General features: G+C 53.3%; 1 protein-coding gene across 4 annotated transcripts in view; it reads left to right on the top strand.

Moving 5' to 3' along the window:
* PRKCD (protein kinase C delta) overlaps window positions 1-22,354 on the top strand; it is a 40,571-nt gene extending 18,217 nt beyond the window's left edge. For 2 of the 4 annotated variants that reach the window (XM_055557904.1, XM_055557903.1), the window contains exons 3-19: window positions 4,926-5,059; window positions 6,185-6,384; window positions 7,652-7,712; window positions 7,879-8,041; window positions 8,141-8,172; window positions 9,315-9,400; window positions 9,666-9,795; window positions 10,387-10,487; window positions 11,168-11,267; window positions 11,448-11,545; window positions 11,712-11,885; window positions 12,183-12,274; window positions 12,848-12,910; window positions 13,672-13,810; window positions 13,961-14,149; window positions 14,747-14,875; window positions 17,286-22,354. In XM_055557904.1, coding sequence (XP_055413879.1) covers window positions 4,945-5,059; window positions 6,185-6,384; window positions 7,652-7,712; window positions 7,879-8,041; window positions 8,141-8,172; window positions 9,315-9,400; window positions 9,666-9,795; window positions 10,387-10,487; window positions 11,168-11,267; window positions 11,448-11,545; window positions 11,712-11,885; window positions 12,183-12,274; window positions 12,848-12,910; window positions 13,672-13,810; window positions 13,961-14,149; window positions 14,747-14,875; window positions 17,286-17,444 — 2,031 coding nt within the window. In that variant the 5' untranslated portion in view covers window positions 4,926-4,944 and the 3' untranslated portion in view covers window positions 17,445-22,354. The remainder of the gene's footprint in view (window positions 1-4,925; window positions 5,060-6,184; window positions 6,385-7,651; window positions 7,713-7,878; window positions 8,042-8,140; window positions 8,173-9,314; window positions 9,401-9,665; window positions 9,796-10,386; window positions 10,488-11,167; window positions 11,268-11,447; window positions 11,546-11,711; window positions 11,886-12,182; window positions 12,275-12,847; window positions 12,911-13,671; window positions 13,811-13,960; window positions 14,150-14,746; window positions 14,876-17,285) is intronic. The other 2 variants (XM_055557907.1, XM_055557905.1) reach the window with 1 other exon arrangement.
* Window positions 22,355-22,570: the final 216 nt, after the last annotated feature.

Below are 22,570 nucleotides of genomic sequence, written 5' to 3'. Positions count from 1 at the left end.
CTTGCCCACTGCCCCTGACAGGCTAGGAGCAGGTTTCCACCTCCCTGGAGGAGGCAGGCTGCCTGCTCTGGCCTGGCCTGGTACCACCTTTCCTTACCTGTGGGCTGCAGTCTAGGGCAGGGTGGGGAGTAGGGCCAGCAAGCCCTCATCCCCTGAGGCTGGGATCCAGTTAGGTCTTCCCCAGGTTTTGAGAACTGGAGTCTGGCCCAAGTGTGTGGGGTGGGAGAAGTAGTAGCAGTTCAGGAGTCTGTACCCACCTTCTTTGTACAGTAGTAGGGGGTTCCCCAAGGTAAGGCCTGGAGGGGGTTGGGTGGTCAAGCATAGGAGACTTACCTTCTGGTCCCCTCACCCCCTTCTTGTTTTCTCTACCCTCACGGATGTGTTTCTGTACACTGCTCCCAGCACATTTATCTATCTCTACCTTTGTCCCCTCTTGCCCCTCATCTCCTCTTCCTGACATGGCAGTCCAAGAAGAACGTAGGCTGCAACATCAGATAGGCCTGGATTCAGATCCTTCTTCTAGCACTTATTAGCAGTGTGATCTTGGGCAAATCACTTAGTCTCTCTGAGCCTGTTTCTTCATCAGTAAATTACGCACCTCTGGAATCTATACAAGGATAAAGTGAGTTAATTCCATTAGAAGCTTAATCTGTTGTGTGTTGGCCTCAGAGAGGGATGAATTTTTTTTTTAATTCTAATTAATCTTTTTTTTAGATCTTTTTAAAAAAAATTCTTAATTGGAGGATAATTGCTTTACAGTGTTGTATTGGTTTCTGCCATACATCAACATCTATCAGCCATGCATATGTCCCCTCCCTCTTGAACCCTCCCTCCCATCCCATCCCATCCCATCCCAGGCCACCCCTCTTGGTTGTCACAGAGCACCAGGTTGAGCTCCCTGTGTTATATACCAAATTCCCACTGGCTATCTACTTTACACGTGGTACTGTGTATGTTTCAACGCTACTCTCTCAATTCGTCCCTCTCTCCTTTCCCCACTGTGTCCACAAGTCTGTTCTCTGTGTCTGTGTCTCTATTGCTGCTGTGCAAATAGGCTCATCAGTACCATTTTTCTAGATTCCGTATATATGCATTAGTATACAATATTTGTTTTTCTCTTTCTGTATTACACTCTGTTTAACAGGCTCTGGGTTCATCCACCTCCCTAGATCTGACTCCGATTCATTCGTTCTTACGGCTGAGTAATATTCCATTGTATATATGTATACCACTTCTTTATCCATTCATCTGCTGATGGACGTCTAGGCTGCTTCCGCGTCCTGACTGTTGTAAATAGTGCTGCAGTGAGCACTGTGGTACGTGTGTCTTTTAGGATGGTTTTCTCAGGATACGTGCCCAGTAGTGGGGTTGTTGGGTCACATGGTACTTTTATTCCTAGTTTTTAAAGAAATCTCCATATTGTTTTCCATAATGATTTTATCAATTTATATTCCCACCAACAGTTTAAGAGGGTTCCCTTTTCTCCACACCCTGCCCAGCATTTATTGTTTGTAGATTTTTTGATGATGGCTGTTCTGACCAGTGTGGGGTGATACCTCATTGTAGTTTTGATTTGCGTTTCTCTAATAATATGTGATATTGAGCATTTTTTCATGTGTTTATTAGCCATCTGTATAGAAGGATGATCTTTTTTTTTATAAGTGAGGGCACTGATTCACACCCAGGCCCTTTGACTCCAAGTCCAGTGCTCTCTGCTTCATAGGGCTGCCTCTATTGTGGGCTAGAGAAGCAGAAGAGTAGAGACAGGTGGTCAGGAAGGGCCTGGCTGGCTTCGGCTGGCTCCAAGGAGCTGGTCCCCATGGAGGCCTATGTGGAGTCCAACCCCTGCTGCCTACAGGGGCCTGCAGAGCAGGGATGAGGTTGAGCCAGCGGCCTTCCTTTGGGGCCTGTGGACCTGAGCCAATTTGCATGAGGGCTATAAATAGTTGGCTCACCTTGTTTTTGTGCCATCACTCCACCCCCTGGCCTTCCCACCGGTGTTCAGAGGCTTTGCAAGGTAAGTGAGTGACTCTGGCTCCGCTGTGCAGGGTGTCCCGGTGTGCCAGGGCCCAAGACCTCTCTTAGGGTCTCATGGCGAGATCGATGGAAGATGATGTGCGCGTACAGTGTCTCTCTTCCTCTGGGGATCCACACGGTGCAGTTGGGGTGGAGATGGTGTTGGGAACCTGGCTGGGGCCCGTGCTCTAGTTTTAGTCCTAGGTAGTTGGGACTAGGTGACCTCACCCTAGGTTACTGCCAGGTAGCCCCAGGGCAGCCCGTGGTCCTCTTCTTCATGACGCTGCGGTCGGGCTGTGCAGGTTTGGGGCCAGGACATGGCCCACTGTGGTTGTGGTTTTCCCTCCGGTGGCTTCTAACTGACTACAAGCACCAGCTGTTCTGAGTGCTGCAGAGCTGGAGGGCAGACTGATGACTCTGTCTCTGCCGTGGTCCTGTGGACGGCTGGCTCCTGCTAGGTGACCCAGAGCCCATGGGCCACATGGACTGGGCCCTGAGGGGAGATGGGGATGGGGGCGGGGTATGAGGAGCCAGCCTGCAGGTGCTGAGCCCATTGGCCACTTCAGGATAAGCAGCTCTGTTCCTGGAGACTTGAGTTTTCCTCTCTGAGAGGTAGGGTCAGTTATCTCCAGGCTACTAGGAGCCTGGAGACCTGGATGTGGTGAGGATGTTAGTGTATTTTGTAAGCTATGAAGGATGGTGCACAGAGGAAGGAGGGATGCTATTAGCAAGAAGGGGTGATGGTGGTAAGAGGCCCCCACCCTGAGTCTTGTGGGGTTGCTATTGGCTATACAAGTTCTCGTCAATGCAGCAGCCCTCCAGCAAGGCACTGTGCCTCATCTGGGGGATGAGGATGACCGAGACTTGGGCCCCTCTGCCAGGATGGTTTATCCTGTTGGGAAGCCTGAGGCTGAGCCATGTGTGCTGAGGGTCAGGCCCTGGAATGTGGTTGCAGACACGAGGCAAGTGTGTGCTATGTAGGGGTCATGCTGATCCTTCCGGAACCCCAGACCACACAGGGTGACAGGATGAGCTCAATAGCCTTTTGCTTAGAAATTTGAGACCCTCACCCGGGCTCCGACATGCACTCCCAGCCAGGCCTGTGCAGCTCACTGTCCACTGCAACACTGTGTACCCACCGCCTGCCACGCACTCACATATCCTCACAGGCACACACATCTCCATGGCCATGGAGTCACACCCGCATGTACGCCCCCGCCTTCCCCTAACACCAGCTTGCATACTCATGCCTGCTTGGGGCCCAGGGAGGAGGCGGCAGCAGCCCACAGATGGCTTTCCCTCCCTGCCTGCTGAGTGGTCAGTGCGGCTGCTCTCAGACGTGAGCTCACACACCCACGCTCACTCCTTCTAAGTAGGAGCCAGGCCCGGGCAAGGGACATGGTGGAGTCTGCGCTGCCTGGTCCCTCTTCTATATTCTAGTGGCTGGCTTCAGAGGACTGGCTGGACCATTGGGCTGGGCTGCAGGCTGAGGTCAGTGTTTCCTGTGAGCTCATCTGGGCTTGGAACTCCCAGCAGGCCTGGCTCCTGCTCTGCGACCATGTGGAGGAGCTGGGGGAGACACCCCAGGGCCAAGGTGGTGTCTTAGTCTGCCTCTGTGCCATCTAATGTTCAGGATGGAGCAAGGCTGTGTATATGTAGATATACATGAGAGAGCATTCCTGCAGCCATGGTGGTGGAGCTCTCCCCTATGGACCCTGGACCCAGAGCCAGTGTCTGGGCAGGTATATGAGTGTGCACCTGTGGCTTGCACAGCTGAGAATCCTCCACGATGACAAGCCAAAAGACCCTCAGGGTCACCTGTCACGACCATTGATTTGAGGAACTGTGAGGAATGGGGGTGTGTGGGGCCAACGTGTGTGGTATAAGAAGCAAATTCAGCATTATGTTTAATATTAAAATAGTTTTATATTTGGGGAAAAGTTAACTTAAGAGTGCAGGCAACTTTCCAGGTAGGCAAGAGGCACCAAGGGGCTCGGGTTCAGAAGTGTCAGGCATACTGATCTGGGTGGGGCTTTTTACTATCCTGGTTCCAGACGAAATGGGGACTTAATTAGTAGAATCTCAGCTTTAGGTTCTGCTTCATCCTCAGGATTTCAGTTTCCTGTAGGAAAAGTGGGGGTGATCATCTTGACCCTGGTTGTCTACTTGGGTGCCGTGCTCAGTCGCTAAGTCGTGTTGGACTCTTTGCGACTCCATGGTCTGTAGCTCACCAGGCTCCTCTGTCCATGGGATTTCCCAGGCAAGAATACTGGAGTGGGTTGCCGTTTCCTTCTCCAGGGGATTTTTCTGACCCAGGGATTGAACTTGTGTTTCCTGCATTATAGGTAGATTCTTTACCACTGAGCCATCAGGGAAGCCCTGTCTGCCTAGGTAGTTATGGGCAAAAAACAAACTATGAAAACCAAGGAGGGCTGCAAGGGACAAGGAGGATGGGGTATTGTCCTTCCCATCTTGGCTGCCACTGAGGTGCTGGAGCCCAGCATATACTAGGTACCTGCACATAGTAGGTGCCCAACCATTGGCTGTTAAAGGAGGCATTGAATGACTGACTCTCCAAATAAATGAGATGGAAGTCACAGGCTCACATGTCTCCAGGGCCCAGGTAGGATTTGGAGAGAAGTGAAAGCAGGGCTTTGAACTAGAGTGAACTGGCAGGGGTGCTCAACCAAGGGGGCAGTGCCCCCAGATATTGCCCAGTGGGCCTGATGTCACACCTTCCAGTTTCATCGGGAAGTCACAAATCTCGTCTTATGTAAAACTCCATTTTAATGTTGGCAACTAGGACTAGTGCCTTTTAAGCACCATGTGTGAGCTCTGAGGGGAGTGGGAACCTGACCACCCTCTCCAGGCTGTGCCTGCTGCCTGCCTCAGGTCTTCTGTCTCCGCAGCCCCACTGCAGGCCCCAACATGGCACCGTTCCTGCGCATCTCCTTCAACTCCTACGAGCTGGGCTCCCTGAAGGCCGCGGATGAGGCAAGCCAGCCCTTCTGTGCTGTGAAGATGAAGGAGGCTCTCAGCACAGGTAGGGCTGGAGGCTGGACCCCACCCACGCTGCAGCCACTGGCAACAGGGAATTGCCAGTGGGGCAGGGAACTCAGAGCCAGGAGGCGACGGCAGTGGAAAGAACTGTGTCTTGTTCTCCTAGAACTTTTGAGGGATCCTTCTCTTCCTTGTCCTCATCTCCCTGCCTAGCTCACCTGGCAGTGCAGGACAGTAGAGACTACCCACTTGCCTATAGGACCTCCTGCACTGGCTATACGGAACCTTCCCTGGGGCCCAGGGCTTCTGGTTCCTCCCCATTTGTTGTTTTGCCCAAGAATGGGCTCCTTGCAGGAGCTCCATGTGTCCATCTGTGCCAGCCTGTGCTGGGAACAGAGGACACTGCCATGCTCCAAGGCTGACCAGGCTCTGCCCTCATGGGGTTCACAGTCAGGTGGGGGAGCCAGACAGTGAATCCTGTGATAGGGAAATCCAGACGAGGTACCATCCCAGGCTGCAGTCAGGGAGGGCTTCCTGGAAGAAGCAAACATCTCACATCATTCCTGCTTGCTTCTGTCCTTGCCTGGTGAACCCTTGTCATCCTTTAGGTCTCAGCTGAGCTGTCCCTTCCTTTAGGAAGCCTTCCCTGACTTTTAGGCTGGGGCAGGCCACCTGACCATGGATAGGTCTAGACCCACTGATATTGCCCTCTTCAGTCTCATCACAGCTATGATTTAATATTCACTTGAGGGGTGAATTGATTCATGTCTCTGCCTAGGACTGGGGCTCTAGGACGGGCACCATGTTCTTTGCCTCCAGTATCATGTCCGGCATGTGGGAGCCCGCAGCAGTGTTCACTGAGTGAATGTGTAAGGGAATGTGACATCTAAGAGGGGCTGGAGGAAGAGGGTCACAGGAAAAGGAAATAGCAAGAACAAAGGCTCAGGGTGGAACCTAGTGGGGGCGCCCTCAGGGAACGGCCGGTGTTTCTGTGTTCTGGAACAGATCATGAGTGAGATGGGGAGGCGTGCAGAGCACGGTCGTGAGGGCTGAGGCATGGAGACCTGGGTCCTTGGGAGAGAGCAGGCAGATTCCACAGGATGGAAGGCCATGGGGAGGGAGGGACAAAGGGGCCCTAGCCCGACCTTGCCCGCCTGGCCCATTGCAGAGCGCGGGAAGACGCTGGTGCAGAAGAAGCCCACCATGTACCCTGAGTGGAAGTCCACGTTCGATGCTCACATCTACGAGGGCCGCGTTATCCAGATAGTGCTGATGCGAGCCGCCGAAGAGCCAATGTCCGAGGTGACGGTGGGTGTGTCGGTGCTAGCCGAGCGCTGCAAGAAGAACAACGGCAAGGCCGAGTTCTGGGTGAGGGGTGCAGCCATGGGCATGCAACATGGGTGGGCAAAGGGAGCGGGGATGGCCAAGGGCACCCCAGGCTCTGGCCACCAACAACCTGGGTTTGAATCCTGGTCCTGCGAGTCATCAAATCCTTAGCTTCTCTGAGTCCATTTCTGAATCTGTAAAAGGAGAAGCTGCTAAAGAGACCTACCTTGGGGTCGATTGTTCCACAGAATGAAAAGCTGAAGGTGAAGGGCTTACTGCAGCACCTGGCCCTCAGACAGCTCTCAAGAGAGACCTCCTATTGTAGTGGCTGATTTTTTCCCTTTTAATTTTGCAAAGGCAGGATGTACGGAGTTTAACAAGCTATACAAAAGGGCAGCTCCTGGCCCCAACACCAGGCCCCAGGCCCTGCTTCCCAGAGGCCCCCATTGTTCCCAGTTCTGTTTGGAATGTTCGCAGATATTCCAGGCCCAGGCAGGCACTGGGGAATACCAGTTACGATCTTCCACAACAAAGGGGTGGGGAGCAGGATCATAGCCCGCTACTCACCTGCCCAAACCTGGACTTTGCACCCACATGTGGCCATATGTCCCTTGTGACCACAGGATACCCATGCTGGCAGAGCATCCCTACCCCCCGGGGTTACATGCAGGCTCCTGCAACCAAGATGCACACCCCCCCCACCTCAGGAAAGACCCTGTGACTCTGCTCAGCCTCCAGTGAGGGGTGAAGGAACTGGCCAGGACCGAGGTTGACCTGGGGCTGCACGCAGTCTTGAGTAATCAGGCAGAGACAGCTCGTGTGTCTGTCCAGTACCCCAGTGGACACAGTCGGGTTCCAGGCCACGGGTCTGGGGAAGCTGAGGGTCCTGTCCTGAGGACCAGCCAGTCTGTGTGAGGAGACTGGCCACAGAGAGAGAACCAGCACCCCGTTTCAGTACGCATGTGCCTATGTATGTCTGGGGGGCAGGGAGAGGTACCTACATTCTAAGATCCTAGTGAAGGGGGTGGCCAGGGTTGAGGTGGGGAGTTTCCCTTCCCACTCTGTTCCCAGGGCCATGTGGCCAAGCTGGGTGTGGGCTGGATCCTTTCACTTCCCCAAATGTAATAATACCCCAGGATGAGGGGTGGGGGCGGGGCTCAGGGGTGGGGCCCTGCCCACTCTGGGTAGACAGGTGGCCGGCCGGAGGCCAGGACTCCCTGGGCCTTGAGGGACCAACCATGGGGGCGGGTTCTGAGTCTGGCTTGGCCCAGGCCCGCCCTCACTGACCCCCCAACCCTTACCCCTGCAGCTGGACTTGCAACCCCAGGCCAAGGTGCTGATGTCAGTGCAGTATTTCCTGGAAGACATAGGTAAGCCCCTCCCTACCTGGGCTGGGGGTGGAGGTTCAGAGGCCAGAATGGAGGTTTAGGGAAGCAGCCTCCATCAGCGGTCTGGCTGGGACTGCCCAGGGAGGGACTGAAAGGGTGAGGCCCCACCCAAGGGCCAGGGTTGACTTCTCTGCTCACTGGCCCCCAGATTGCAAGCAGTCTATGCGGGGTGAAGACGAGGCCAAGTTCCCAACGATGAACCGCCGTGGAGCTATCAAACAGGCCAAAATTCACTACATCAGGCACCACGAGTTCATCGCCACCTTCTTTGGGCAGCCCACATTCTGCTCCGTGTGCAGAGAGTTTGTTTGGTGAGACTGGTTGTGCCCACCGGGATAGGGCAGCGGGGAAGGACGGCCGCCATCCCTGGCCTTCCCCACACTCACCCAGGCTGGCCACTTGCCTTTCAGGGGTCTCAACAAGCAAGGCTACAAGTGCAGGCGTAAGTGTCTCCACGGCCCGGGCTGTATGCGCATGTGTATGCACATGTGTGCCTGTGTGCATTCACAGCAAAGTCTGTGTCCCTGTGTTGGGATGGGGTGTCTGCAAGAAGCCTGTGTGTGTGTTTGTGTGTGTGGTGTTCCAGGCGGGTGGGCGTGTGTGGACGATAACTGCATCAGTGAGTGCCAGAGCTGGAGTGTCTCTTCCCAGCGTTTCCCGTTCAGTGATGTCACACTGGCCTGAAAGGTCCCAGTGGAGTATGCACACAGAACCCGCCAGCACTGCACATCAGGGCTCTTTCCCCGCAGAGGCTATCAGAGCTTTGCCAGTGCGTCCCTGGCTACACATGTGCTCTTGTTTAGACCTGTGTGCATCTGGGTACACACATAACCAGCACACCATGATGGTGCGTGCACAAGGTGGTGTGGGCCACTGGTGGTGAGCAGAGGCTCTGGAGCCAGCCTGCCTGGGTCTGAACCCCGGCGCTGCCACTTCCTTGCTGTCAGACCTTAGGCACAGTTACTTAACCTCTCTGTGTCTCAGTTTCCTCATCTGTGAAATGGGGATAATAGAGTGTTGGTGAAGACCAAATGGGGTAAAATATGTAAAGCTGTGTTCTAAGTGTGAGTGGTGCACTGTAAGCATTCTATGTAAGTCTTGTCCTTACTACCCTGCTGTGTATGTGTGCCCGAGGGTCCCTGTGTAGGGGTGCATCTGTGTGTGTGTGTGTCAGTGTGTGGGGGCGGTTAGAGGGTGAGAGAGCTTCAGAGCTGGATGCTGTCCTGGGCCACAGCAAGGACCCCTCTGCCTCCAGTTCTCTCAGTGCCATCCCCACCCCATCCTTCACTTCTGCCCCACCCCCTGCCCACCGAGACTCCTTGAGCCTTCCCTAATCTCTGAGGCCTCCCCACCCCAGATCAGCCTGTCCTCCCTGCCCCATCCTTCCCAGGCGCCTCCCACAGGGACTGGCGGGAGGAGAGAAAAATCAAGCTCCGGGGCTGAGGCCTCTGTGGAGTGAGGATGTGGGTGGTCGGGGAGAACGCTGGCTTTGTGTAGAGGGCAGGACTGGGCCGGCGGGCGCCAGCTCACACTCTGCCCCTCCTGGGCCTTCTCGTCCCCCTCCTGGGCCTGTGCCTCCTCAAGAATGTAATGCTGCCATCCACAAGAAATGCATCGACAAGATCATCGGCCGGTGTACAGGCACTGCGGCCAACAGTCGGGACACCATAGTGAGGCTGGGCCCAGGGCGGCAGTGGGGGGGTGGGGGGGGAATCTGGGCTGTGTCCACCCCTTCCCTGTCGGGTCACCCTTCCTCCCTATTTTCCTTCATCCTTCCTTCTCCTGGGTTGACCCCTGGGATTCCCTGGATTTCCCATTCCCCATGGGGCCCTCTTGGGAAATCTACCGTGTGTGGGGTTGGGTTGGGGAAAGTTAAGGGGTGAGGAAGGGGCTGGACCTGGCATGTGACCTTTGACCCGTGATCCTGCATCCCAGTTCCAGAAAGAACGTTTCAACATCGACATGCCGCACCGGTTCAAGGTTTATAACTACATGAGCCCCACCTTCTGTGACCACTGTGGCAGCCTGCTCTGGGGGCTGGTGAAGCAGGGATTAAAGTGTGAAGGTGCATGCCGGTGGGGGCAGGGGTAGGAGGGGTGGGTGGGGGTGGGAGGGGTGGGCCCAACTCACCCAGACCATGGAAACCAGGACCCACTAAGGTTGCCTTTGCTCCCTCACTTGGGGAATCGCACGTGGGTGAGGCCTCCTGGCCCCTCCCCACTGGCCCAGCCAACTACCCTTTACTGCTCTGAGACCATCAGAAGGTGGCCCCACCGCTCTAAGCTCCATGTCTTCAATTATAAAACGGGGCTTAGAGTCGAGTTGGCCCCAGTCACTGAGGAGAATGGTGCAGAAGGTCCTCAGTTGGAGGGGCCTGTCTCAGCAGCTTAAAACACGCTCCTCACTGGCCCTCCCCGCCACCTCCAGCTTCACTGTAGCGAGAGACCTCTGGAGGAAAAGGGACTTCTCTAGTTTGTCCCAGACATTTGTTTTTCATTTTTTAAGTAAGAAAAGATTTGTGGTGATGATTTCAGACACATCTTTTTCTAAAGGCAGGAAACCCAGCCCTGCCCTCCTTTCTCCTCCATCCCTCCCCGCCCTACTGGCTGCCAGCCTGAGCCAGAGCCCTGATGATCTGCTTCTCTTCCCACCACAGACTGTGGCATGAACGTGCATCACAAGTGCCAGATGAAAGTGGCCAACCTCTGTGGCATCAACCAGAAGCTCTTGGCCGAGGCCTTGAACCAAGTTGGCCAGGTGGGCAGGCACTGTGGGGAGCCTGGACCGGGTCTTGGGGTTGGGGACCAGTCCAGGCTCATGCTCACTCCTGGGGGATGAACTGCAGTGAGGGGCATTTATACCTAGGACCCCACTTCTGGAAGATCCATTTCAAGGCCTGGTCCTTAGAAAGTGGTGGGCTTGTTCTCGTAAGATATTAGTTATTCAAGCAGTGCTCTGAGGGTGAACCTGGAGGACTGCAAGTTTGGAACTCTTGGAACTAAAGCCTTTATATGTTTGTGTTTTGTGTGTGTGTGTGTTTGGGTATGTGGGTGGAGCTTGAAGGATGTCACAAAACTTGAAAATTGTAGAATCCATCACAAGTGAAGGAAAACAACAACAACAGCAAAAACAAGGTTCTGTTAAGTGGTTGTGTGCATAGGATTCAATTTCCAAAACTTTTGTTTGTAACCAGTGCCTTTCAGACCTGCAAGGCATCTCTGTGCTAGAAGTGTGTGTATGTGTGTCTTTGTGTGTACTCTGTCACACATGTGTACATGCACATGTACCACCTAGGGGTCCTGGGCTCTGCCCCTCGCTGTCCCCCATTGGTATTGAGGGTGGAGTTATGGATGGCTGGCGTCCTCCCTCTGAGTTGGGAGTTCTGACCATGCTATGACCTCTAGGCCGCTCCCCCCCACCCCCACCCCCTCCTCCAGAGATCTGTAAAGAAGGAAACAGAGACCCAAGACACTGTTGGGATCTACCAGAATTTTGAGAAGAAGCCAGGAGTCTCTGGAGATGATCTCGCAGGTAAAGGTATGCCCATGCCTTCCAAGAAAGCCCCTCCCCTCCCCCACCAGCATGGGGCCCTGTCTCCCCACACAGTCGAACGCACCTATAGAGGAGGCCCCTCCGCTGGGAGGGATCCAGCAGGGCAGGACCACCCTCTGGGCCTCCGGGCAGAGACCAGAGTCGGAAGCAGCTATGTCTCGGCAGAAACTGGGACCTACGGCAAGATCTGGGAGAGCAGCACCAAGTGCAACATTGACAACTTCACCTTCATCAAGGTCCTGGGCAAAGGCAGCTTCGGGAAGGTGAGGGCCCCATGGCCTTGGGGTAGGTAGCCTGAGCCACCTGAGCCCAGAATCCTGGGGACACCTGCTTCCCACCCTCTCTGTCTGCTTCCCGGTTGGGTGGGGCCGTGCACCCTGGGCTTGGTTCTGGCCCTCTCCCGCTCAGCACCCCTGTTACATCCGTCAGGTGCTGCTCGCAGAGCTGAAGGGCAAAAAGGAATTCTTCGCCATCAAGGCTCTCAAGAAAGACGTGGTCTTGATCGATGACGACGTGGAGTGCACCATGGTGGAGAAGCGGGTGCTGGCCCTCGCCGGGGATCATCCGTTTCTCACCCACCTCTTCTGCACCTTCCAGACCAAGGTGCCTGGCCCACCCACTGTCAGTGCCCCTGGCCCACTGCCCTCCTCAGTTGCTCAGGTCAGGGCTGTATCTCCCGTTGAGACTTGCCAAAACAGGGCCCCTTCTTCTTCCTCAGATCCCTGAAGGTAGGGCTGAGTTCCCCCGTCCTCAGATGTCTCAGGGCAGGGCTATTCCCCCCGCAGGTCCCCCAGGACAGGGTTGTTCCCTGCTTCCTGTTAGGGCCTGCCCCTGGTGATCCTGTCAGGGTGCCTCCCTTCGTTTTCTGTCCCTCTGCTCACCATCCTCCCGCCCCCGCAGGACCACCTGTTCTTTGTGATGGAGTTCCTCAATGGGGGCGACCTGATGTACCACATCCAGGACAAAGGCCGCTTCGAGCTCTCCCGTGCCACGTACGCGAGGCCCCTTGTGGGGAAGAGCCCTCTGCCCGCCTGCCTTCCATTCCTTCTCCTCGCCCCCTGGAGAAGCTAGCCTGGGCTGGAGCTGGGGTTGGAGAGACTTGGGGTGGCCAGGGCCATCCCCCGCCCAGTGTGGGAAGCCAGGAGTGGTGGGTGAGCTGTGGCTGGGAACCCAGCCTGGTCATATGCCAGATCCTGTCCCCTCCTTGGGCCTCAGCCAGGTGGGTGATCTTGTTCAATGCAGGACCCAGGTGGGTGGCCCTTAAACCTGCATGCACCGCTAAACTGTGTGTGTGCATATAGGCATATCTGTATAAACACATACACTCTTAGGACAGAGAATAGTCTCCTTTGGAGCTTTTTCCTTCTTAATTTTCTTTCCTGTCTTGGCTACCAGCCCCTACTTGCCCGACACAAGATGTACTTGATGAGGCCCAGGTTGTCTGTGAAGTTATGCACAGCATTTCCTGTCCCTGGGGGAATAGAAGAAGACCTAGGGAGAAGCAGGGTCTGCTCATAGAAATCTCAGGACACTATGTGTGTGTGTGTGTGTGTTGTCTCATCCAGGTTTTACGCGGCTGAGATAGTCTGTGGACTACAGTTTCTGCACCAGAAAGGGATCATTTACAGGTGCGGGGATCGGGAGATGGGGTGGTGTTGTTTAGGAGGGGAGGCCCCAACCACATCATATCCTCTGAAGTGCTCTGAATGGGGCCCGGTCCAGCTGTGGCCCCATCTTTGCATGGAGTCGGTCTTTTAGTTGGGTATTTGCCTAAACCACCTACTCCATTGCTAGAATTCCTTGTGGCCCCTTAGCTGAGGCTAGCACAGCTCCGGGGACTGGGAACTCCCAAAGCATACTCAATGCCAGTCAGGGAGCACAGCACTGACCAGTATGGTGTCTCTCTCCCTACGATGTCTCCCTCTAAAGCCCCATCCGAGCACTCTGAACTTCCACCCACAGGGACTGATTTCATCTCACCCAACAAATGACAGTCCTATCCTGCCGTTAATATGTATCCATGCCAAAGGATGAGGCCGGGCTTTGTGCTGTTGGATGATGCCAGGGGATGTTGTCAAGTGGGAAACCAATCCATGGGACAGTGTGTACTGAGTACTAGGCTCCAGGCTTTAAAAGGTGGTGTGAGATGCACGTTATAACATGCCGTCCATGCCTGGACTCACTCTAGGGAAGTAGGATGGTGTGTGTCGAACACGCAGTAGCCAGCTTGCAGGAAGCACATATATTTAGCACTTCTTTGCCCTCCTCTTCCTCACTCCCCCCTCCCTGTGGGAGAGTGCTAGACTGACAGTGGGGACATGGCGGGGGGGAGCTGCCTGGAGGAGGGGAGTGGGCCCTAATGACTCCTTCTCTTGTCCTTTCCCCGCAGGGACCTCAAGCTGGACAACGTGTTGCTGGACCACAGCGGCCACATCAAGATTGCCGACTTTGGCATGTGCAAGGAGAACATGTCCGGGGACAGACAGGCCAGCACCTTCTGCGGCACCCCTGACTACATCGCCCCCGAGGTGAGCGGCACCCTCCTGGCCCCGGCCAACACCTTGCCTCCACAGGGCGGGCGTGAGTTGTGATGTCTGAGCCGCAACTGGGAAGCTGAGGAAGTCCGGCCGGGCTTGTATTCCGGGGCCCCTTCAGCTCCCACACTTTGTCTGCTCCAGATCCTGCAGGGCCTGAAATACTCGTTCTCCGTGGACTGGTGGTCCTTCGGAGTCCTTCTCTACGAGATGCTCATTGGTCAGTCCCCCTTCCATGGTGATGATGAGGACGAACTCTTCGAGTCCATCCGTTTAGACTCACCGTACTATCCTCGCTGGATCACCAAGGAGTCCAAAGACATCCTGGAGAAGGTGGGAGGCCCTGGGCGGGGCTGGCCCGGGGTGAGGGCTGGCAGATACCAGGTCTCGGGAGTGCCAGAAGCCCCCTGTCTCAAGGATGACAAGCTTGCTGATGCTCTGGTTCTCACCCACCCGGGGGTGTCACCCTTCTGCTGTGATCCCAGGACCTCCTGTCTGGGTTCCCTGCACTGAGTCAGTCTGGCATGGCAGTGACAGGCTTGGGGTCAGGAGACAGACAGACCCTAGGTTAAACTCTGAGTCTGTCTCCTTATCTACAAAATGAAGCTAGGAGAGAACCTTTCTCAGACTTCTGGGTGGGGGGAAACATAAATGTGTATGCTCAGGCCTGTGCCAGGCAGACGGTAAACACCCAGTAAATGACCACTGCTTTTACTCACAAATTCCACCCGCTGAGAGTCCCAGCAGCCCCCATCCATGCAGACTTGGGAGCAGAGACAAGAGAGGACTCCTCCACCCCAGAGGCTCTGGGGTGCGATGCTGGGCTGGGCCAGACTGGCCTGGGTACCCCTGGGCCTGCTTGGGGGTTTTCTGAGGAACCCATTTCCTGCAGCCCTTGGGTGCTAACCAGGTTCCTTTGCTGGGTTGCAGCTGCTTGAACGGGACGTAAGCAAGAGGCTGGGAGTGACAGGGAACATCAAAATCCACCCCTTCTTCAAGACCATCAACTGGGTTCTGCTGGAGAAACGTGCAGTCGAGCCGCCCTTCAAGCCCAAAGTGGTGTGTAATCCGACTCCGGTGGGGCTGCGACTCCACACTGCCCCCTACTGCCTTCCCGGGTGGGCTTCTCCTGCTTTGCCCTTCTTCCCTCCTGCATCATTTACATGCTCTCCTTCTCTCCCTTCTTCTGACGAGCTTTCCCAACCCTTCTGGCAGGCTGAGTCACAGTCTCTACCCTTGTGTTCTCATGGTCTCTCCTCAGTCACTCAGTCATTCGACAAACATTTGGTAACAGTGGATCCAGCACCCCTCACCATACGTTCTCTTTGATTTATTTATTTATGGTTACACTGAGTCTTCATCGTGTCATGCAGGCTTTCTCTAGTTGCAGCAGCCGGGGGCTGCTCTTTGTTGTGGTGCATGGGCTTTTCAGAGCGGTGGCTTCTCGCTGTGAAGCACAGGCTCCAGGCACACAGACTTCGTAGCTGTGGTGCACGGGCTTAGTTGCTCTGAGGCATTGTGGAATCTTCCCAGACTAGGGATTGAACCCATGTCCCCTGCCTTGGCAGGTGGATTTTTATCCACTGCGCCACCAGGGAAGTCCAACCATACATTCTTTAACACCCACTGTGTGCAGGGGAGTATGCTTTGGTAATCAGAGTTAAAGCCTCCCTCCCTCCATCTATCCATCCACCCATTCAATCCATTTTGCAATAAATATCGAAAATGCTGAGTGCCTTCTGAGTGCAGAGCGCTGAGCCGGGCTGCATGCACAGCAGAGTAGGAGGCCCAGTCCCAGAACTGGAGGGCCCCAGCTCCTCAAAGAGATAAGAAACTTGCATGCCGATGATCATTTATGATAAAAGACATCAGTATAAGAGATGTCACAAGGCCACACACGATCAGTTGCCATGAGGAGGGTCTGTCGGCAGGAGCCAGGATCCAGAGTTTGGAGTAGGTCTGAGAGGAAATGGGATGCGGGCAGGGCTGAGGAGGCTCGGCCAGGCTGAGGCCAGATGCTTTCCAGGGAAAGCAGGGTTGCTGTACACAACAGCCTAGAATCTAGAGAAGCTGCCAGGAGCAAGCAGGAGACCAGAGGCAGGCTGGACTTCTCAGAAGTCAGACACCAAGGCCTTTCTCTGATCACAGCTCTTCTTCCTCTTTCTCTCCTTTGCCTCCCCTCACTCCTTGAGGACGCTGTTACCACCTAGCAGCCTGTTTGTGTCTTAAAACCGCAGGGAACTCCCCCGACTCCAGGGACCTAAAACTCGCTGCCTCCTGCACTGGGCACATTACTACCAGGCAAGGCAGGCTGTAGGAATATCCCACAGCCTGTGTTTAGAGTCATGTTTTTGATAGAAAGAGGGATGGACTGATTTTAAACAATACCAGGCATGTGTGCTAATCAGCAGCAATCCCTCTTGGAAGGAAGAGGTAGGGGCCTGTGATGAGCTGGCCCCAAGGGGTTTCAGCACCAAGAGTTAACAGACCTGCCAGGAATCTGGCCCAAACTGCTCTGCTCTGTCAGTTTTTCAAAGAAGCCAGGAACCTGGATTTAAAAAAAATTTTTTGGCTGCACCGCACAGCTCATGGGATCTTACTTCCCCAACCAGAGATTGAACCCATGGTTTTAGGAAGTCCCAAAAACTTGATTTTGATGTCATATTGCCTAATTTAAAAATATTGGCTCAGGAATTTCCTGGCAGTCCAATGGTTAGGACTCTGAGCTTTCACTGCCTAGGGGCCAGGTTCAATCCCTGGCTAGGAAGCTAAGATCCCACAAGCCACGTGGTGAGGCCAAAAAAAAATTGGCTCAAATGCCATTAAAACTCATGGCTAGTCAAAATGGTTGTACCTGCAGTTCAGTTTGGCCTGAGGGCCACCAGCTTGAGACCTCTTTCTATCACACTTTCACTGGACCCTGAGAGGCAGAGTTGGCAGACTTCCTGTGAACAGCCTGATAGGAAATATTGTAGGCTTTGCAGGCCAGATAGTCTCAAAGTGGCCATAGCTGTAGCCATAGACATAGCAGCATGTCAGTTAGTAGGCATGGTTGTGTACTCATAAAACTTTATTTATGAATGCTGAACCATTGAATTTCATTTAATTTTCACGTCATGAAATTTTATTCTCCTTTTGTTTTTTTTCCCTAAACATTTAAAAATGCAAAATCCAATCTGAGCTTGTGGGACCTACAGAAACAGGTAGTGGGAGGGGTTTGACCCAGGGCTGTATTGCCTGCTTGGGCAAATGCCCACCTTTCCTCCTCCAGGCCCCCTGCTGGTTTCCCTCAGCCCCTTGGGTAACAGCATCCCCCTTCCAGCAGAGAGGCCCCCTTTTCTATTCTCAATAAGGATGGCTCTGCTTGGCCCACCGCAGAAGGGATTCTGGCCCCAGGGGTGGGTCCCTGGAACCTCAGGAACCTTCTCCCTCTGAGTCATGCTTCCACACCCCTACCCTCTGCTTGCAGAAGTCGCCCGGAGACTTCAGCAACTTCGACCAGGAGTTCCTGAATGAGAAGCCGCGCCTCTCCTACAGCGACAAGAACCTCATCGAGTCCATGGACCAAACAGCATTTGCTGGCTTCTCCTTCGTGAACCCCAAATTTGAGAGGCTCCTGGAAAACTGAGGTTCCCAAACGTGTGCCCCAAAAGCCCATCCCAGCCTGGGACCCTGGGTCAGCCAGCACCGCCGGCTGACCCGGCAGCGCAGGTGGGGCCCACACCTCATCGGCACCTGCCTGCCCCCCACGATAAGCAACCGTGCAGTTGTCGTGATTGCTGCTGCTGCCTGCCCCCCATGTCCCCCAGAGGGGCCTCAGTTCCTGTCCAGCTGGGCTTTCATGGTACTTCCTCTGTGAATTGTGTGTGAATTTGCTTTTCCTCTTCCCTCAGAGGGAAATTGTAAATCCTGTGTTTCATGACTTGAATGTAGTTATCTATTGAAATATATATATATTATATATATTATATATATATATGCACATACATATATATATATATAGGCTGTATATATTGCTCAGTAGAGAAAAAATGTGGGGACTGGTGATATGTTGATCTTTTAAAATATATATATTATATATATATGGCACACACCCTTCTAACCTCTTACCCCGCCTCCAAAAGAAAAAGGAGCACAAGCTGTTTGAACCACCAGGTGCTTTGATTTGTCTGTCTAAATAAACACCAAGTGGTACCGACCTGGCTGTTGGGACACATTTGTCCCAGGAAGCTGGTGGCTGCTGCTCCCGCTTCCGGCAGCTGTCTTGGATGCTAAACCTAGCTGTTAGCTGCAGATGCAGAACCCCTGGGCTTTCATGCAAATGTGTTTGTATTTATGGGTTTCCTCTGACTCCAGAGCTGGGGGCCAAAAGCAGAAAACTTTTCTGGGTGGCTGAGGGAGCCACAGTTGTCTCTTTGGGGTAATGGGACAGCTGCAGAAAGTCCATCTCAGAAGAATGAGGGGTGAGCGTGGCAGAGCATGACAATGCAAGGCCTGGCCAGAAGATGTGAGCAAAGGCGGTGAGGCCAGCCTGGACCGGGGAGGAGAGGAGGGGAGAGGAAGGAAATACAGCTCAGACTTCAGGCAGATGTGGATTCAAATCGCAGAGGAGCCAAAAGATGTGGCTTTTCAGATGTCAATCATCCGAAATCTCTGTTTCCTCATCTGTACAATGGGCCTGAGTCATTCAGTGTAACTCCTCAAGTTTGTCCCTGCCCTTGCCACAGAGGAGTCTATGTCTGAGTTCTAGAATCTATTCCCCAGGAGCCCTGGGGACAGGGAGGGGAGCAAGGTAGGAGGAAAAAGGGAGAAAATGCTGAGTGGCTGGGTCGGGGTCGAAGCCTTGCCCCAGTGTGCCCTGGTGCAGCCAGGAAACTGGGGGTGGCCACTGCCCCCCGAGCCTGCAGGTCTCTGTCCCCACCACCTCAGTGGTCTGCTCTCGGCTTCCTGTTTCTTCCTGTCTGTCTCTCTTGGGGCACAGGCCCTGGGGAAGGTCCACCCTCCAGCCCTTCAGATCCAGTCCCCCCAGCCCTCGTCCCTGATGGTAGGTGAGGTGCCCCCAGAGCCTGATTGGCTGGCCCTGGCAGCCAAGCAGGTGGCTTCCAGCAAGTTCATTTTTCTGAGCTGAGGTGCAAGTTTCCACAGCTGGAGAGGAGTCGGATGTGGAGGGGGGCTGGTGCTGGCCAGGGGAGGGGGCTGGAGGGTGTCGAACCTTCCCTGGAGAGACCAAGTGTCCTCTTCCCCTCTCCGCTCTCTCCTGCCATCTTCTCAGGAAACACTTGAATCCCTGCTCTGCGTCCAGAAGTGGGGCTTTGTCCCCTTGGGCTCACAGTCAGGTCGGGGAGACACCGGGTGACATGGGCTGTGCTGGGGCACGCTGGGGCCATGAGAGCCCAGAGAAGGAGCCTGGGGACCCCTGTTCCCCACCTCTGCTGCCCAGGCCCCAGAAAGCCTTGGGTTGGTCCAGAGTGGGTTTAGAACAGAAATACAGTTGGTGTGTGAATTCAGAGCCTCTTGCCATCTTTCTGCAGCTCCAAGGTGGGGCCGTGCACCCAGACCTCATTTCCTCCAGCGTGGGCTGGGTGAATAAGTAGTTTTTAGCCAGAGGCAGTGGAGGGTGGCAGGAAGAATGGGAGTGTGTGTTTAGTCCGCCACCCACAAACTGTAACTGCCATGAGTTTCTTCGGTGGGCCTCAGTTCCTCATCTGTAAAATGGCACCATTACTCTCTGCTGCCTCGTGGAGCTCCTGGCTCTGAGGGACCCCTTGGAGACTGATGCCAAGTACCCGGTGGTGCTGGGTAAAGCCTAAGAGACAGAAGAACAAGCTACCAGAGATGCTAAAAAACTGCCTGGAAAGCCGTGCAGCTCCAGACCTGATCCCGGAGTTAGGTAGGCCTGCCTGGTGGCCCAGAAAGTGCCTGTAGTGGCTGGGCCCAGAGTCACACTTTCACTGGGATCGGGGGTCTGGGAACAGGCAGACAGCCCTCCACTTGCCAAGTAGTTTTGCCGGCAGAGCAGCAAGCCCCGGTCCCACCTCAAATGTGTAGCAGGCCTCACCCTCCTGCCAAGCGGACTAACACAGATGCGGGAGTCCTGGGGGCAGGGGCAGGAGCAGGGCTCTGCTGTCACATGCCCCTGGTTTCAAACCCTGCACGTCCCTAGTTGTTAGTTGTGTGACCTCAGTATGTGACAGCCTCCTGGAGCTCCAGTTTCCTTTGTTGTAAACGGGATAAAGGCAGACCGTGTTCTGTTGCACTTCACTTTCGTGCGCTCTGCAGACAGCATGCTCTTTACAAATGTAAGGCCTGTGGCAACCGTGCATGGAGCAAGTTGATCAGTGCTGTTTCTCCAATGGCAGTTGCTCACTTTGTGTTTCTGTGTCACATTTTGGTGATTTTCTGGATGTTTCACATTTTTAGATAATTATTATATCTGTCATGGTGATCAGTGATCTCTGGTGTTACTATCGTAAGTGCTTTGCAGTACCACAGACTGCACCCATATAAGAACTTAACCCATAAATGCTACGTGTGTTCTGACTGCTTCACTGACTGGCTGTTCCCCCATCTCTCTTCCTTTCCTTGGCCTCCCTATTCTCTGAGACACAACAGTATTGTGTTTTTTTGTTTTTTTTTTTTTAAATATGTGTTCTTTTAAAAAATATGTATTATTTATTTTTGGCTGCGTTGGGTCTTAGTTGCAACACTCAGGATAGTTTTTTGCATTGCACGGGCTCAGTAGCTGTAGCGTGCAGGCTTAGTTGCTCCAAGGCACGTGGGATCTTAGTTCTGTGACCAGGGATCAAACCCACGTCCTCTGCATCGGAAGGCAGATTCTTAACTACTGGACCACCAGGAAAGTCCCAAGACACAACAGTTTTGAAGTTAGTCCGATTAACAACCCTTCAGTGGCTTCTAAATGTTCAAGTGAAAGGAAAGAGTCGCACATTCCTTTAAATCCAAAGCTAGAAGTGATTAAGCTCAGTGAGGAAGGCGTGTGGAAAGCTGAGACAGGCTGAAAGTTAGGCCTTTTTGGCCAGTTAGCCAAGTTGGGAATGTAAAGGAGTTCTTGAAGGAAATTAAAAGTGTTAATCCCATGACTGTATGAATGATAAAGTGAAACAGCCTTACTGCTGATGTGGAGAAAGTGTTAGTGGTTTGGAAAGAACATCAAACTAGCCATAGCATTCCTTTACGCCAAAGCCTAATCTAGAGAAAGGCCCTGAAAAAAAGTGGAAGTGTTAGTTGCTTCTCTTGTGGCTCAGCTGGTAAAGAATCCTCTTGCAATGTGGGAGACCTGGGTTTGATCCCTGGGTTGGGAAGATCCCCTGGAGAAGGGAAAGGCTACCCACTCCAGTATTCTGGCCTGGAGAATGCCATGGATTGTATGGTCCATGGGGTCGCAAAGAGTCGGACATGACAGTGACTTTCACAGTCGGTAGCTCACTCACATCCGATTCTTTGGGACTCCATAGACTGTAGCCTGCCTGGCTCCTCTACCCATGGAATTCTTGGGTCTCCTGCATTGCAGGCAGATTCTTTACCGTCTGAGCCGCCAGGGAAACCCAGAGTAAGGTCCTCTCTTCAGATCTCTGAAGGCTGAAAGAGGTGAGCGAGCTGCAGAAGAAAAGTTTGAAACTAGCGGAGGATGGTTTACGAGGTTTCAGAAAAGACCTTTCTCCAAAGAAGTGCAAGAAATAGCAAGTGCTGCTGTAGAAGCTGCAGCAAGTTATCCAGAAGAGCTAACCAAGATAATTACTGAAAGTGATTAAACAACTGATTTTCATTGTAGATAAAACAGCCTTATCTTGGAAGAAAATGCCATCTAGAACATTCATAGCTAGAGAAAAGTCATTGCCTGGCCTCAAAGCTTCAAAGGACAAGCTGACTCTTGTTAGGGGCTATTGCAGCTGGTGAGCTTAAGCCAAAGCCAGTGCTCATTTACATTTACAAAAATCCTAGGGCCCTTAAGAATGATGCTGAATCTACTCTGCCTGTGCTTTGTAAATGGAACAATAAAGCTTGGATGATAGCACATCTGTTTACAACATGGTTTACTGAACACTTTAAGCATATTGTTGAAACCTACTGCTCAGAAAAAAAGATTGCTTTCAAAATATTACTGCTTATTGACAATGTACCTAGTCACTCAAGACTTTTGATAGATGTGTATGAGATTGATGTTGTTTTCGTTCCCACTGAAACAACATCCCACCTATGAACCAAAGAGTAATTTTGACTTTCAAGTCTTATCTTATTAAAAATTACCTTTCAGGGACTTCTCTGGTGGTACAGAGGATAAGAATCCACCTGCCAATTCAGGGGACACAGGTTCAATCCCTAGTCCAGGAAGATTCCATAAGCCATGGGGCAACTAAGCCCATGTGCCACGATTACTGAGTCCGTGTGCTCCGACTACTGAAGCCCGTGTACCTGGAGCCGGTGCTCCACAACAAGAGAAGTGACTGCAGTGGGAAGCCTGTGCACCTCAGTTAAGGAGCAGCCCCTGCGCACTGCAGCCAAGCAACAAGGACCCAGCACAACCAAAATAAAATTTAAAAGGGAAAAAGAAATACCTTTCATAAAGGCTATAGCTGCCACAGATAGTGATTCCTCTGATGGATCTGAAAATTGAAAACCTGCTGGAAAAGATTTACCATTCTAGATGCCATGTGATCCATGGGAAGAAGTCAGAACATCAACATTAACAGGAGTTTGGAAGAATTTGATTCCAACTCTCATGGATGACTTTGA

Source organism: Bubalus kerabau, chromosome 20, assembly GCF_029407905.1.
Source record: "Bubalus kerabau isolate K-KA32 ecotype Philippines breed swamp buffalo chromosome 20, PCC_UOA_SB_1v2, whole genome shotgun sequence".
NCBI classification, from domain to species: Eukaryota; Metazoa; Chordata; class Mammalia; order Artiodactyla; family Bovidae; genus Bubalus; species Bubalus kerabau.
Note: the sequence above shows the minus strand (reverse complement) of the source record. Positions and strands in the feature narration are given on the sequence as shown.